General features: G+C 41.3%; 1 protein-coding gene across 1 annotated transcript in view; it reads left to right on the top strand.

The window, feature by feature from the left end:
• Nucleotides 1-17,383, top strand: part of LOC106573022 (reelin) — a 318,880-nt gene that overhangs the window by 243,248 nt on the left and 58,249 nt on the right. Inside the window, 5 exon segments of the mRNA XM_082962453.1 lie at nt 487-669; nt 945-1,113; nt 1,859-1,964; nt 2,628-2,854; nt 7,551-7,774. Coding sequence (XP_082818579.1) covers nt 487-669; nt 945-1,113; nt 1,859-1,964; nt 2,628-2,854; nt 7,551-7,774 — 909 coding nt within the window.

The following is a 17,383-nucleotide window of genomic DNA, read 5'->3' as shown; positions in this document are numbered from 1 at the left end:
AGAAGGAATTGTGCGCTCGTGTGACCGCGCATATCCAATCCCTTTGTTGCCAGGCAGACCACTCAGAAACTGAGCTCCTATTATCTGCCCAGTGACAGGAAAATGCTCAAACCACTTTCTGAAGGCTTTAGACAGCAAATGGAAGCCTTAGGAAGTGCAACGTCACCCCACAGACACTGTAGCTTCGATAGAGAAACAAAAGAAGAACTACAATTCTCAGACTTTCCACTTCCTACTTGGATTTTTCTCAGGGTTTTGCCTGCCATATGAGTTCTGTTATACTCACAGACACCATTCAAACAGTTTTAGAAACTTCAGAGTGTTTCCTATCCAAAGCTACTAATAATATGCATATTCTAGTTTCTGGGCCAGAGTAGTAACCTGATTAAATTGGGTACGTTTTTCATCCGGCCGTGAAAATACTGCCCCCTAGCCCAGACAGGTTAACTGTGTGTGGGTTGCGTTAACTCTGTGTTCTTTTCCCAGGTGTCCCAGAGCGCTCCCACTTGGTGCTACTACAGTACTCTGTGAACGGGGGGATCAGTTGGCTGTTGTTAGATGAGTTTTACTTCCCTACCTCCACCGATACGCTGTTCATCCACCTTCCTCTGCCCACCAGTGCCCAGACCAATGCTACCCGCTTCAGGCTCTGGCAGCCCTACAACAGCGGTGAGTAGTGAACACACACAGAGAGTCTGTGGTCCGTTTATCTACATAAGAAGTGTGTGCTTGTACACTCCACTTCATGGATTTTAAAGGAATGGACTGGTGTAAGGAAATGGTGGAAACTTCATCCAATCCAATGCTTTTAATGCAATGAGAGTGTACATTTTTGGGTGAAGAGTAGCGAATCGAATCACAACCAAAGACAAAGTGCAAAATAATGACATACTGTATGAAGACACATTGTATGTCTGACTGGCTATATGTGTTCTGTCCTATAGGTAAAAAAGAGGAGGTGTGGGTGATTGATGACCTGATCATCGATGGCAGCTCGCTCAACAACACTCCTGTAGTCTCTGAAAGCTTTGAGGGCGGACCCCAGGATTACAACTGGCTCTTCTACCCAGGAGGCAACACTGGACTCTACTGCCCCTACCAGAAGAGTGGCCTGTGAGTAGACCTACTGGTTGTACAACCTTTTAGTGCACTGTGAACACACTGAACCTTCTACTTAACCTACAACCCTTCATCTCTGTGTGCCTCTAAGATGTAAATTCAACATACGTGCGTCAATGCCACTTTAATTCAGTAAATTCAGGAAGTTAACTACCAATTTAGTTTACATATTCATAAAGGCCCAGTACAGTCAAAAAATGTGTTTTCCTGTGTTTTATATATATTTCCACACTATGAGGTTGGAATAATACTTTGAAATTGTGAAAATTATGATAATGCCCTTTTAGTATAAGATCTGCTTGAAAAGACAGACTGAAATTTGAGCCTGTTTTGATGGGATGGAGTTTTGGCCTGACTGGTGACATCACCAGGCAGTAAATCAGAAAGAGAGTTCCAAACCTCTCTGCCAATAACAGCTAATTTTCAGTTTTCTCCTCCCCACTCGGATGACTCCCAGACAGTACTAGCAAAATTCTTACTTCATAAATTGCTCTTTGCTAAGAAGGTGTTTTTGTTTATTTTTGTCAATTTTAATTGAAATCAATCCCGGTAAGTTACTTAATTGCTACCCAATATGTTTTTGATATTGAGTTTTTTTTTTTTAAACGGCTGCATTGACTCCTTTAACGTAAAATTTCTGTTTAATTCCTGAATTGATTCAATTGAGTTGGACTTGACCCCAACCCTACTGTAAAGGACTGTAGATAACAGACTTTGTCTAATGTATGTGTTTGTACAGGGAGGATGATGAGTCTGCCATGGTGTTTGTCTCCAGTGAGTTGGGAGAACATTCCATTACCACCAGAGACATTGATGTCAATGAAAACACCATCATACAGTTTGAGGTATGAAGAGAAGAGAGAGAACAGACTGATTGGTTGGGAAAACAGTGTGGGAAAGAAAATTAGTGAAGTATAAGAGGAGAGGAATGTGGAAAGAGGAAAGCGGAACAGAGACAGATAAATTGAGTTGGAAAGAGAAATACTGACAGAAAAGATAAGAGGATAAAGAATGAGAAAATGTATCCTAATTTAAAAGTGGAGGCCAGAGCAAAGGGTTTTCATAAAGATAATGACTGATTTATATGAAGTTATTATAATTACTATTCTCTGTGATACAAATGAATGCGGGGTGTAAAAGGATCATAATTATTTTATAATAATTCATCACAACATAATTATATGAAATAAAAAACATAAACAGAAGTATATTGAATATCTAGAGTGGTCTTGTTGATGCAAACACACTAATACTAATAAGTCAGTAGTATATCAAATAAATAAATTAATGTTCTTGCTGAAGCAAGAACATTAATTAATATAATACTGAATAATGTTCATAATCATACTAGTAATACTTTATAATATAACAACTAAGAATTTGATTGATATTATGTTTATAATTTAAACATTTTTCCTGTTTATTTTTCCTGTGTTGTGTTTTAGATGTTATTGTCATTATCATTATAAAGATCACATAGTAATAATAATGTATTCATTTGTTCTCAGATCAACGTGGGATGCACGGCAGATTCTTCCTCCTCTAATCCAGTGAGACTGGAGTTCTCCAGGGACTTTGGGGCTACATGGCATCTCCTGGTGCCCCTGTGTTCAGGGGGCCCCCAGCCCTCATCCCAATGCTCCACAGAGCTGCACCCCGCCAGCGTCTACTACCCCGGGACAACACAGGGCTGGAGGAGGGAGATCATCCACTTCGGCAAGCTCAGACTCTGCGGGTGAGAGACTACAGGACATAGAAGAGAGCCTAACTAATATGAAAACCATCCCATTCAAATGTCTCAAATGGCCAGTTAACATATATATAGATAGGAATGGGCCAAAATTCAGCCAACTTATTGTGGGAAGCTTGCGGAAAGCTACCTGAAATGTTTGACCCAAGTTAAACAATTTAAAGGTAATGCTACCAAATACTAATTGATTACTAAAGGCCGCTCAGCAAGGAAGAAGCCACTGCTCCAAAACCGCAATAAAAAAGCCAAACTACGGTTTGCAACTGCACATGGGGACAAAGATCGTAGTTTTTGGAGAAATGTCCTCTGGTCTGATGAAACAAAAATAGAACTGTTTGGCCATAATGACCATCCTTATGTTTGGAATAAAAAGGGGTAAGGCTTGCAAGCCGTAGAACACCATCCCAACCGTGAAGCACAGGGGTTGCAGCATCATGTTGTGGGGGTGCTTTGCTGCAGGAGTGACTGGTCAACTTCACAAAATAGATGGCATCATGAGGCAGGAAAATGATGTGGATATATAGAAGCAACATCTCAAGACATTAGTCAGGAAGTTAAAGCTTGGTCGAAATTGGGTCTTCCAAATGGACAATGACCCCAAGCATACTTCCAAAGTTGTGGAAAAATGGCTTAAGGACAACAAAGTCAAGGTATTGGACTGGCCATCACAAAGCCCTGACCTCAATCCTATAGAAAACATGTGGGCAGAACTGAAAATGTGTGTGCGAGCAAGGAGGCCTACAAACCTGATTCAGTTATACCAGCTCTGTCAGGAGGAATGGGCCAAAATTCACCCAACTTATTGTGGGAAGCTTGTGGAAGGCTACCCAAAACATTTGACCCAAGTTAAACAATTTAAAGGCAATTCAACCAAATACTAATTGAGTGTATGTAAACTTCTGAACCACTGAGAATGTGATGAAAGAAATAAAAGCTGAAATAAATAATTCTCTCTACTATTATTCTGACATTTCACATTCTTTAAATAAAGTGGTGATCCTAACTGACCTAAGACAGTGAAATGTTACAAGAAATACATTTCAGGAATTGTGAAAAACTGAGTTTATATGTATTTGGCTAAGGTGTATGTAAACATCCGACTTCAACTGTATATACAGTCGTGGCCAAAAGTTTTGAGAATGTCACAAATATTAATTTCCACAAAGTTTGTTGCTTCAAATCAAATCAAAGTTTATTTGTCACGTGCGCCGAATAAAACAGGTGTAGACCTTACAGTGAAATGCTTACTTACAGGCTCTAAACAATAGTGTGAAAAAAAGGTGTGTGTGTGTGTAAGTAAAGAAATAAAACAACAGTAAAAAGACATTTCAAAATAAGAGTAGCAAGGCTATATACAGACACCGGTTAGCCAGGCTTATTGAGGTAGTATGTACATGTAGGTATGGTTAAAGTGACTATGCATATATGATCAACAGAGAGTAGCAGTAGCGTAAAAAGAGGGGTTGGCGGGTGGTGGGACACAATGCAGATAGCCCGGTTAGCCAATGTGCGGGAGCACTGGTTGGTCGGGCCAATTGAGGTAGTATGTACATGAATGTATAGTTAAAGTGACTATGCATATAAGATGAACAGAGAGTAGCAGCAGCGTAAAAGAGGGGTTGGGGGGGGCACACAATGCAAATAGTCTGGGTAACCATTTGGTTACCTGTTCAGGAGTCTTATGACTTGGGGGTAAAAACTGTTGAGAAGCCTTTTTGTCCTAGACTTGGCACTCTGGTACCGCTTGCCATGCGGTAGTAGAGAGAACAGTCCATGACTGGGGTGGCTGGGGTCTTTGACAATTTTTAGGGCCTTCCTCTGACACTGCCTGGTGTAGAGGTCCTGGATGGCAGGCAGCTTTGCCCCAGTGATGTACTGGGCCATACGCACTACCTTCTGAAGTGCCTTGCGGTCGGAGGCCGAGCAATTTTCGTACCAGGCAGTGATGCAACCGGTCAGGATGCTCTCGATGTTGCAGCTGTAGAACAATATGAGGATCTCAGGACCCATGCCAAATCTTTTTAGTTTCCTGAAGGGGAATAGGCTTTGTCGTGCCCTCTTCACGACTGTCTTGGTGTGTTTGGACCATTCTAGTTTGTTGTTGATGTGGACACCAAGGAACTTGAAGCTCTCAACCTGCTCCACTACAGCCCCGTCGAGGAGAATGGGGGCGTGCTCGGTCCTCCTTTTCCTGTAGTTCACAATCATCTCCTTAGTCTTGGTTACGTTGAGGGATAGGTTGTTATTCTGGCACCACCCAGCCAGGTCTCTGACCTCCTCCCTATAGGCTGTCTCATTGTTGTCGGTGATCAGGCCTACCACTGTTGTGTCATCTGCAAACTTAATGATGGTGTTGGAGTCGTGCCTGGCCATGCAGTCGTGGGTGAACAGGGAGTACAGGAGGGGACTGAGCACGCACCCCTGGGGAGCTCCAGTGTTGTGGATCAGCGTGGCAGATGTGTTGTTACCTACCCTCACCACCTGGGGGCGGCCCGTCTGGAAGTCCAGGATCCAGTTGCAGAGGGAGGTGTTTAGTCCCAGGTTCAGTGTCTTTAGATATTTTTGTCAGATGTTACTATGGAATACTGAAGTATAATTACAAGCATTTCATAAGTGTCAAAGGCTTTTATTGACAATTACATGAAGTTGATGCAAAGAGTCAATATTTGCAGTGTTGCCCCTTCTTTTTCAAGACCTCTGCAATCCACCCTGGCATGCTGTCAATTAACTTCTGGGACACATCCTGACTGATGGCAGCCCATTCTTGCATAATCAATGCTTGGAGCTTGTCAGAATTTGTGTGTTTTTGTTTGTCCACCCGCCTCTTGAGGATTGACCACAAGTTCTCAATGGGATTAAGGTCTGGGGAGTTTCCTGGCCATGGACCAAAAATATTGATGTTTTGTTCCCCGAGCCACTTAGTTATCACTTTTGCCTTATGGCAAGGTGCTCCATCATGCTGGAAAAGGTATTGTTCGTCACCAAACTGTTCCTGGATGGTTGGGAGAAGTTGCTCTCAGAGGATGTGTTGGTACCATTCTTTATACATGGCTGTGTTCTTAGGCAAAATTGTGAGTGAGCCCACTCCCTTGGCTGAGAAGCAACCCCACACATGAATGGTCTCAGGATGCTTTACTGTTGGCATACACAGGACTGATGGTAGCGCTCACCTTGTCTTCTCCAGACAAGTTTTTTTCCGGATGCCCCAAACAATCGGAAAGGGGATTCATCAGAGAAAATGACTTTACCCCAGTCCTCAGCAGTCCAATCCCTGTACCTTTTGCAGAATATCAGTCTGTCCTTGATGTTTTTCCTGGAGAGAAGTGGCTTCTTTGCTGCCCTTCTTGACACCAGGCCATCCTCCAAAAGTCTTCGCCTCACTGTGTGTGCAGATGAACTCACACCTGCCTGCTGCCATTCCTGAGCAAGCTCTGTACTTGTGGTTCCCCGATCCCGTAGCTGAATCAACTTTAGGAGACGGTCCTGGCGCTTGCTGGACTTTCTTGGGCGCACTGAAGTGTTCTTCACAACAATTTAACCGCTCTCCTTGAAGTTCTTGATGATCCGATAAATGGTTGATTTAGGTGCAATCTTACTGGCAGCAATATCCTTGCCTGTGAAGCCCTTTTTGTGCAAAGCAATGATGACGGCACGTGTTTCCTTGCAGGTAACCATGGCTGACAGGAAGAACAATGATTCCAAGCACCCTCCTTTTGAAGTTTCCAGTCTGTTATTCGAACTCAATCAGCATGACAGAGTGATCTCCAGCCTTGTCCTCGTCAACACTCACACCTGTGTTAATAAGAGAATCACTGACATGATGTCAGCTGGTCCTTTTGTGACAGGGCTGAACTGTAGGGGAAATGTTTTGGGGGGATTCAGTTCATTTGCATGGCAAAGGGGGACTTTGCAATGAATTGCAATTCATCTGATCACTTCATAACATTCTGGAGTATATGCAAATTGTCATCATACAAACTGAGGTAGCAGACTGTGAAAATTAATATTTGTGTCATTCTCAAAACCTTTGGCCACGACTGTATGTATGTATGTGTATATATATATATATATATATATATATATATATATATATATATATATATATATATATATATTGTCACTGAGTGTACTGAGTGTATTAAGCATGACAAACACATTCCTAATATTAGGTTGAACAGCCATTATTTGTCAAAAGCATTCCACAGGGATGCTGGCCCATGTTGACTCCAATGCTTCCCACATTTGTGTCAAGTTGGCTGGATGTCCTTTGGGTGGTGGACCATTCTTGATACACACGGGAAAATGTTGAGCGGGAAAAACCCAGCAGCGTTGCAGTTCCTGACACTCTCAAACCGGTGAACCTGGCACCTACTACCATACCCTGTTCAAGGGCACTTAAAATTTGGTCTTGCCCATTCAGTCTCTGATTGGCAAAGATACACAATCCATGTCTCAATTTGCTCAAGGCTTAAACATTTTTTTTCTTCCTGTCTCCTCCCCTTCATCTACACTGATTGTGGTTGATTTAATCAGTGACATCAATAAGGGATCATAGCTTTCACCTGGGTAATCTGTCATGGAAAGAGCAGGTGTTCCTAATGTTTTGTATACTCAGTGTATAGATCATTTCTCTCCATCTCTCTCTTCTTCTTCATATTATTTTTCTTCTCTCTCCTCTCAGATCCATCCGGTTCCGTTGGTACCAGGGCTTCTACTCCAGCGGTTCATCCCCCCCTACCTGGGCTTTGGACAGTGTATACATTGGCCCCCAGTGCCAGGACATGTGTAACGGACACGGGTCATGTGTGAGGGGTACACACTGTGTGTGTGACTCGGGATACTCAGGACCAGACTGCTCCCAACCCGACACATCCAACCCTGACTTCCTCAAGGAAGACTTTGAAGGTAGGCAGTGGGTATAGAACTGGTAGATATTGTATGGTTTCGGATAATGGCTACATTAACCCTGCCTGATCTTAACACTTACAATTACCCTAACCTTGCTGGTTGAATATACATTTCCTTGAATGTGCAAGAAAACGCAGATGCCCGCACAAACGCAGGGGGAGTATGTGCCAAAGTGTGTGTGTGTGTGTGTGTGTGTGTGTGTGTGTGTGTGTGTGTGTGTGTGTGTGTGTGTGTGTGTGTGTGTGTGTGTGTGTGTGTGTGTGTGTGTGTGTGTGTGTGTGTGTGTGTGTGTGTGTGTGTGTGGAGACTAGTAGACAGTCACTGTATCTGTGATGTCCAAACACAGTGTTCAGATAGTGTTTAGCCATCAATACTGATATTGATCAGAAGATTTTTTGAGAACTGTATGAATGGATGTGATTAATATACTTGTGGTAGAAAGGGCTCCTAAGTGTGACAAAATACGTTGTTGTGCGACCAGGAGTTTTATTTTGGCAGCAGATAATAATTGTTGTAACGGTAAGGGTTCACTGTACCATTGTTTCTGAGTGCCCTAGAGAAACAATCAAGCACAGATTCATTAGCGTCATGGTTACACCATTACTGCAGCGAAAACGGCTTGTTTTAACCCCACCAGGTCAAAAGATCTGACCCATATTACCTGCTCAACATTTGTATCTGGGACCGCATTTTATATTAATAAACTGCTTGCCCATTTTAGTCATGTTACCTCATTGTGTGGGACTGATTTCTTCATCCCACTCCCGCCCACACATGCAGCTTTTCATATCGCACTGGATTCCCACTTGCAAGAACTGGTTTCAAACCCGCGCAGTCCTGCATTTTAGCATGTGACGCAGCTCACTTGCCAGCCAGGTCCCAGCAATTTTGGGCCCTGTAGGCAATATCAAAGTGCGCAAAAATACCCTAAGAAGTAGGTTAAATTACCAGAGGTTCTCATGTGGACCAATATATGAATCTATCTTATTACTGGGATTTATCAACAACTAAGGTAGACGTAGTTTGTAGCGAGAAGAGTTGGAGAGGCTTGCACTTTCATCTGACCTACATTTTAGAGCCTTCTTTTTAGGAGTGGAACGATTTTCAGACGGAGACAAATATGGGTGATCAATATTTATTTATAGGAAATGTAGTAAACTATAGCCTGATCATATTTAGGATTTACATATCCTTGGAATGATAACAGCCCCGTGCTTTCCCCGCCCATGCAGGCTATAGCCTACTCTATTTAAATGAGAACACACGCGCACCTGATTTTGCACGTGGCTACAATGGGAAAGTAATTCTGCTTTGAAAGTTGATCAACTTGTAAACTCACTTTTGAGAAAACTGTCTTTCAATGTTTTGGTACTACTATTGGAGAGCACTTCTTTGTCTACAGTGGGGGGGAAAAGTATTTGATCCCCTGCTGATTTTGTACGTTTGCCCACTGATAAAGAAAGGATCAGTCTATAATTTTAATGGTAGGTTTATTTGAACAGTGAGAGACAGAATAAAAACAAAAATATACAGAAAAACGCATGTCAAAAATGTTATAAAATTATTTGCATTTCAATGAGGGAAATAAGTATTTGACCCCCTCTCAATCAGAAAGATTTCTGGCTCCCAGGAGACTTTTATACAGGTAACGAGCTGAGATTACGAGCACACTCTTAAAGGGAGTACTCCTAACTGCAGCTTGTTACCTATAAAAAAGACACCTGTCCACAGAAGCAATCAATCAATCAGATTCCAAACTCTCCACCATGGCCAAGACCAAAGAGCTCTCCAAGGATGTCAGGGACAAGATTGTAGACCTACACAAGGCTGGAATGGGCTACAAGACCATCGCCAAGCAGCTTGGTGAGAAGGTGACAACATTTGGTGCGATTATTCGCAAATGGAAGAAACACAAAAGAACTGTCAATCTCCCTCGGCCTGGGGCTCCATGCAAGATCTCACCTCGTGGGGTTGCAATGATCATGAGAACGGTGAGGAATCAGTCCAGAACTACACGGGAGGATCTTGTCAATGATCTCAAGGCAGCTGGGACCATAGTCACCAAGAAAACAATTGGTAACACACTACGCCGTGAAGGACTCAAATCCTGCAGCGCCCGCAAGGTCCCCCTGCTCAAGAATACATATACATGCCCGTCTGAAGTTTGCCAATGAACATCGAAATGATTCAGAGGACAACTGGTGAAACTGTTGTGGTCAGATGAGACCAAAATGGAGCTCTTTGGCATCAACTCAACTCGCCGTGTTTGGAGGAGGAGGAATGCTGCCTATGACCCCAAGAACACTATCTCCACCGTCAAACATAGAGGTGGAAACATTATGCTAAGTGTTTTTCTGCTAAGGGGACAGGACAACTTCAACGCATCAAAGGGACGATGGACGGGGCCATGTACCATCAAACCCTCAGCCAGGGCATTTAAAATGGGTCGTGGAATGGTATTCCAGCATGACAATGACCCAAAACACACGGCCAAGGCAACAAAGGAGTGGCTCAAGAAGAAGCACATTAACCTCTCTGGGCTAGGTGGGACGTTTGCGTCCCACCCTAGTCAACAGCCAGTGGAATCCCGTGGCGCGATATTCAAATACCTTAGAAATGCTATTACTTCAATTTCTCAAACATATGACTATTTTACACCATTTTAAAGACAAGACTCTCGTTAATCTAACCACACTGTCCGATTTCAAAAAGGCTTTACAATGAAAGCAAAACATTAGATTATGTCAGCAGAGTACACAGCCAGAAATAATCAGACACCCATTTTTCAAGCTAGCATATAATGTCACAAAAACCAAAACCACAGCTAAATGCAGCACTAACCTTTGATGATCTTCATCAGATGACACTCCTAGGACATTATGTTATACAATACATGCATGTTTTCTTCATATTTATATCAAAAACCAGCTTTTTACATTACATTAGAATACTTTCTGAAAGCACTGTATTATGTGCATGCACTGTGTGAATCAGTAGAATGTGTATACTGTGTTGGAATCCTCACTCTTGTTCAGAAATCAGAAACCACACTGAAACCGACCCCCGACAAGCTGTCAGAGAAATTCCTCTAGCTGCTAGTTCTGGAACAGTGAAGTCGCTGACCAAGACATTCTGAAACCTGAGTTGTTGACCATTTATTTTTAAGTTCATTGTCAGCTCTCTGTTAAACATCATGTTTTTGCCATATTTGGCTAAGTAGTTTTCACCTGTCAGCTCTATAATCATCAGTTGTAGTGAGGAACCTTCCCATGTAGAACCAATAAAATGTATGGGCACTTTTGGGCCCACTCAGTGTATACAGTTGGCTGCATACACTGAGTATACAAAACATTAAGAACACCCGCTCTTTCCATCATATAGACTGACCAGGTGAATCCAGGTGAAAGCTATGATCCCTTATTGATGTCACTAGTTAAATCCACTTCAATCAGGGTAGGTGAAGGGGAAGAGACGGGTATAAGAAGAATTTGTAATTGAGACATGGATTGTGTGTGTGCAATTTATAGGGTGAATGGACAAGACAAAATATTTAAGTGTCTTGAATGGGATATGGTAGAAGGTTTTTCACGCTCAACAGTTTCCCGTGTGTATCAACAATGATCCACCACCCAAAGGACATCCAGCCAACTTGACACAACTGTGTGAAGCATTGGAGTCAACATGGGCCAGCATCCCCGTGGAACACTTTCGACAGCTTGTTGAGTCCATTCCCCAATGAATTGAGGCTGTTCTGAGGGGAAAAGTGGGGAAGGAGGTGCAATACTAACTTTTTTGGGATAGGGGGCAGTATTTTCACAGCCGGATAAAAAACGTACACGATTTAATCTGGTTACTACTCCTGCCCAGAAACTAGAATATGCATATAATTTGTATATTTGGTTAGAACACACACTACAGTGTCTAAAACTGTTTGAATGGTGTCTGTGAGTATAACAGAACTCATATGGCAGGCCAAAACCTGAGAAGATTCCATACAGGAAGTGCACAGTCTGACAATTTGTTGTCCTTCTGTTGCATCTCTATCAACATTACAGCATCTGTGCTGTAACGTGAGACTTTCTAAGGCTTCCATTGGCTCTCTAAAGCTGCCAGAAAGTGGAATGGGGTGTCTGCTGTCTCTGGGCAAAGTACAGCAGCAGAGTTTGTAAGTGGTCAGCCTGGGGACAGTGAGACTGGAGATGCGCGTTCACGAGACTTCTCAATTTTTTTCTTTCAGTCTTTGAATGAATACAACGTCGCCCGGTTGGAATATCATCGCTATTTTACGAGAAAAATAGCATAAAAATGAATTTTAAACAGCGTTTGACATGCTTCTAAGTACGTTAATGGAATATTTAGAATTTTTTTGTCACGAAATGCGCTCGCACGTTTCCCTTCAGATAGGGAGCTGAACGCACGAACAAAACGTAGGTATTTGGATATAACTATGGATTATTTGGAACCAAAACAACATTTGTTGTTGAAGTAGAAGTCCTGGGAGTGCATTCTGACGAAGAACAGCAAAGGTAATCCAATTTTTCTAATAGTAATTCTGAGTTTAGGTGACCCCGAAGTTGGCGGATGTCAAAGTAGCTAGCCGTGATGGCCGAGCTATGTACTCAGAATATTGCAAAATGTGCTTTCGCTGAAAAGCTATTTTAAAACCTCTTGGGGCTAGGGGGCAGTATTGAGAATTTTGAAAAAAATATGTACCCATTTTTAACTGCCTCCTATACCAACTCAGAAGCTAGAATATGCATATTATTGTTCAGGTTTGGATAGAAAACACTCTGCATTTTCTAAAACTGTTTGAATGGTGTCTGTAAGTATAACAGAACTCATATGGCAGTCAAAACCCTGAGACAAATTCTGACAGGAAGTGGATACCTGATGTGTTGAATTACCTTTAAGCCTATGCCATTGAAACACACAGGGGCTTATTAATTTTTGAGCACTTCCTATGGGTTCCACTAGATGTCACCAGTCTTTAGAAAGTGTTTTGAGTCTTATACTGTGAGAACTGAACGAACAAGAGCCTTGGAATGGTGATGGCCGATTAGACTCTTGCGCGAGTTCATGTTTGGTACTCTCGTTCCAAAACGTTTTAAAAGAGAATGCAAACATCCGCCTTGAATATTATTCATGTTCTGGTTAAAAAAGGCACTAATGATTTATGCTATACAACGTTTGACATGTTTGAACGAACGTAAATATATTTTTTCCCCTCGTTCATGACGAGAAGTCCGGCTGTCATAGATCATGTGCTAACAACACGGAGCTTTTTGGACATAAATTATGAGCTTTTTCGAACAAAACTACATTTGTTATGGACCTGGGATTCCTGGAAGTGACATCTGATGAAGAGAATCAAAGGTAATGGATTATTTACATAGTATTTTCGATTTTAGATCTCTCCAACATGGCGGTTAGTCTGTATTGCAAAGCGTATTTTTCTGGGCGCAGTGCTCAGATTATTGCAAAGTGTGATTTCCCAGTAAGGTTATTTTTAAATCTGTCAATCCGGTTGCGTTCAAGAGATGTAAATCAATAATTCTTTGAATGACAATATAATATTTTACCAATGTTTTCAAATAGTAATTATTTAATTTGTTGTGCTGCTTGACTGGCGGTTATTGGAGGGAAACGATTTCCTCAACATCAACGCCATAGTAAAACGCCGTTTTTGGATATAAATATGAACTTGATAGAACAAAAAATGCATGCATTGTCTAACATAATCTCCTAGGAGTGTCATCTGAGGGAGATTGTCAAAGGTTAGTGCATCATTTTAGCTGGTTTTCTGCTTCTGGTGACACCTGTCTTTGAATTGACAAAACATTACACACAGCTATTGTCAATGTACTCTCCTAACATAATCTAACTTTATGCTTTTGCCGTAAAGCCTTTTTGAAATCGGACAACGTGGTTAGATTAAGGAGATGTTTATCTTTCAAAGGGTGTAAGATAGTTGTATGTTTGAGAAATTTGAATTATGACATTTAATTGTTTTCAAATTTGGCGGTCTTGATATTTCACCTGTTGTTGATTGGGTGTACCAGGGGTGGGACACTTGCGTCCCACATAGCCCATAGAGGTTAATGCAACCACTGGGACAGATTTCAAAACAGCTTCACGGGGAAAGCACACTTTGCAATTATCTGAGTACTGCGGTCAGAAAACAATACAGATACCCACCATTTTGGAGTCATCTAAAATCATAAATAGCATTATAAATAGTCACTTACCTTTGATGATCTTCATCAGAATGCACTCCTAGGAATCCCAGGTCAACAATAAATGTTGTTTTGTTTGTTAAAGTCCATAATTTAAGTCCTCTTTGTTCCAAATGTAGGAAGCTTGCCGAAAATTTCCCAACGAAAAGTAAAAAAAAAGTTACATTTACATTCGTAGAAACATGTCAAACGATGTGTAGCATCAATCTTTAGGGCCTTTTTAACATAAAAGTTCAATAATATTCCAACCGGACGATTCAATTGTCTTCAAAAATGTAATGGACACAGCTACCTCTCACATGAATGAGCGCAATTGAGGCCATGTCCTTTCCTGAGTCAACAACTTCCAACTTCCTTTGTTCGCTCTCTGTTCACCATAGAAGCCTCAAACAACTTTCTAAAGACTGTTGACATCTAGTGGAAGCCTTCGGAAGTGCAAAATGAACCCTAAGTCACTGTATACTGAATAGGCCCAGTCTTGGAAAAACTACAAACCACTTCCTGGTTGGATTTTATCTCATGTTTTTGCCTGCCATATGAGTTATGGAATACTCACAGATGTCATTCAAACAGTTTTAGAGTGTTTTCTATCCAAAGCCACTAATAATATGCATATCCTACGTTCTGAGCCCGAGTAGTAGGCAGTTTAATTTGGGCGCGTCATTCATCCAAATTTCCAAATACTGCCCCCTGTCACTAAAAAGTTAACCTGTTGAGGACAGACGTTCCGCTAGCGGAACCCCTAGCCAACAGCCAATGGCATTGCACGGCGTGAAATACAAAGCCAACTAAAATACCACAATTAAATTTTCTCAAACAATCAACTATTTTACACCATTTTAAAGATAAGACTCTCGTTAATCTAACCACATTGTCCGATTTCAAACAGGCTTTACAACGAAAGCAAAACATTCGATTGTTAGCAGAGTACATAGACACAAATAATCACTCAGCCATTTTCAAAGCAAGCATATATGTCACATAAACCCAAACCACAGCTAAAGGCAGCACTAACATTTGATGATATTCATCAGATGACACTCCTATGACATTATGTTATACAGTACATGCATATTTTGTTCAATCAAGTTCATATTTATATCAAAAACCTGCTTTTTACATTAGCATGTGATGTTCAGAACTAGCATACCCACCGAAAACTTCCGCTGAATTTACTAAATTACTCATGATAAACGTTGACAATATACATAACAATTATTTTAAGAATTATAGATACAGAACTCCTTTATGCAATCGCTGTGTCAGATTTTATTAACCTCTCTGGGCTAGGCGGGACGAATTCGTCCCACCTACGTAACAGCCACTTGAAGCCTGTGGCGCGATTTTCAAAACCTTAAAAATCCTATTACTTCAATTTCTCAAACATATGACTATTTTACAGCTATTTAAAGACAAGACTCTCGTTAATCTAACCACACTGTCCGATTTCAAAAAGGCTTTACAACGAAAGCAAAACATTAGATTATGTCAGCAGAGTACCAAGCCAGAAATAATCAGACACCCATTTTTCAAGCTAGCATATAATGTCACAAATACCCAGAAGACAGCTAAATGCAGCACTAACCTTTGATGATCTTCATCAGATGACAACCCTAGGACATTATGTTATACAATACATGCATGTTTTGTTCAATCAAGTTCATATTTATATCAAAAAACAGCTTTTTACATTAGCATGTGACGTTCAGAACTAGCATACCCCCCGCAAACTTCCGGGGAATTCGCTAACATTTTACTAAATTACTCACGATAAACGTTCACAAAAAGCATAACAATTATTTTAAGAATTATAGATACAGACCTCCTCTATGCACTCGATATGTCCGATTTTAAAATAGCTTTTTGGTGAAAGCACATTTTGCAATATTCTAAGTACATAGCCCAGGCATCACGGGCTAGCTATTTAGACACCCGGCAAGTTTAGCACTCACCATAATCATATTTACTATTATAAAAGTTTGATTACCTTTTGTTGTCTTCGTCAGAATGCACTCCCAGGACTGCTACTTCAACAACAAATGTTGGTTTGGTCCAAAATAATCCATCGTTATATCTGAATAGCGGCCTTTTGTTCGTGCGTTCCAGACACTATCCGAAATGGTAAAGAAGGGTCGTGCGCATGGCGCAATTCCTGACAAAAAAAATCTAAAAATTCCATTACCGTACTTCGAAGCATGTCAACCGCTGTTTAAAATCAATTTTTACGCCATTTTTCTCGTAGAAAAGCGATAATATTCCGACCGGGAATCTCCTTTTCGGCAAACAGAGGAAAAAATCACAAAGGCGGGGGCGGTCAGGTCACGCGCCTAAGCCCAGAGTCCCTTGATCGGCCACTTGAGAAAGGCGATAATGTGTTTCAGCCTGGGGCTGGGATGACGACATTCAGGTTTTTCCCGGGCTCTGAGCGCCTATGGACGACGTAGGAAGTGTCACGTTAGAGCAGAGATCCTTAGTAAAAGATAGAGATGGAAAAGAAGTTCAAGAAATGGTCAGACAGGCCACTTCCTGTAAAGGAATCTCTCAGGTTTTGACCTGCCATTTGAGTTCTGTTATACTCACAGACACCATTCAAAGAGTTTTAGAAACTTTAGGGTGTTTCCTATCCATATGTAATAAGTATATGCATATTCTAGTTACTGGGTAGGAGTGGTAACCAGATTAAATCGGGTATGTTTTTTATCCAGCCGTGTCAATACTGCCCCCTAGCCCTAACAGGTTAAAGATACACTTCTCCTGAATCTAACCACATTGTCCGATTTAAGAAGGCTTTACGGCAATAGCAAAACATTAGATTATGTTAGGACAGTGCCCAGATTAAATCGGGTACGTTTTTTATCCGGCCGTGCAAATACTGCCCCCTATCCCCAACAGGTTAATGGAGATATTGCCTGATATTGCCTGTTATAACTATGGTTGAGGGATTGGAATATAATATTTTAGTCATATTAATGAAATTGGAGACAATTCCCACATGTTCCAAGACAGATCAGCGATATGACCATTTTAAACCTGTTAGGGCTAGGGGGCAGCATTTGCACGTCTGGATAAAAAAATGTACCCGATTTAATCTGGTTACTAATCCTACCCAGTAACTAGAATATGCATATACTTATTATATATGGATAGAAAACACTCTAAAGTTTCTAAAACTGTTTGAATGGTGTCTGTGAGTATAACAGAACTCATTTGGCAGGCAAAACCCTGAGACATTTTCTGACAGGAAGTGGATACCTGATGTGTTGTATTACCTTTAAACCTATCCCATTGAAAAACACAGGGGCTGAGGAATATTTTGGCACTTCCTATTGCTTCCACTAGATGTCACCAGCCTTTACAAAGTGTTTTGAGTCTT

Source organism: Salmo salar, chromosome 16 (genome assembly GCF_965601325.2).
Source record: "Salmo salar chromosome 16, fSalSal1, whole genome shotgun sequence".
NCBI lineage: Eukaryota > Metazoa > Chordata > Actinopteri > Salmoniformes > Salmonidae > Salmo > Salmo salar.
Note: the sequence above shows the minus strand (reverse complement) of the source record. Positions and strands in the feature narration are given on the sequence as shown.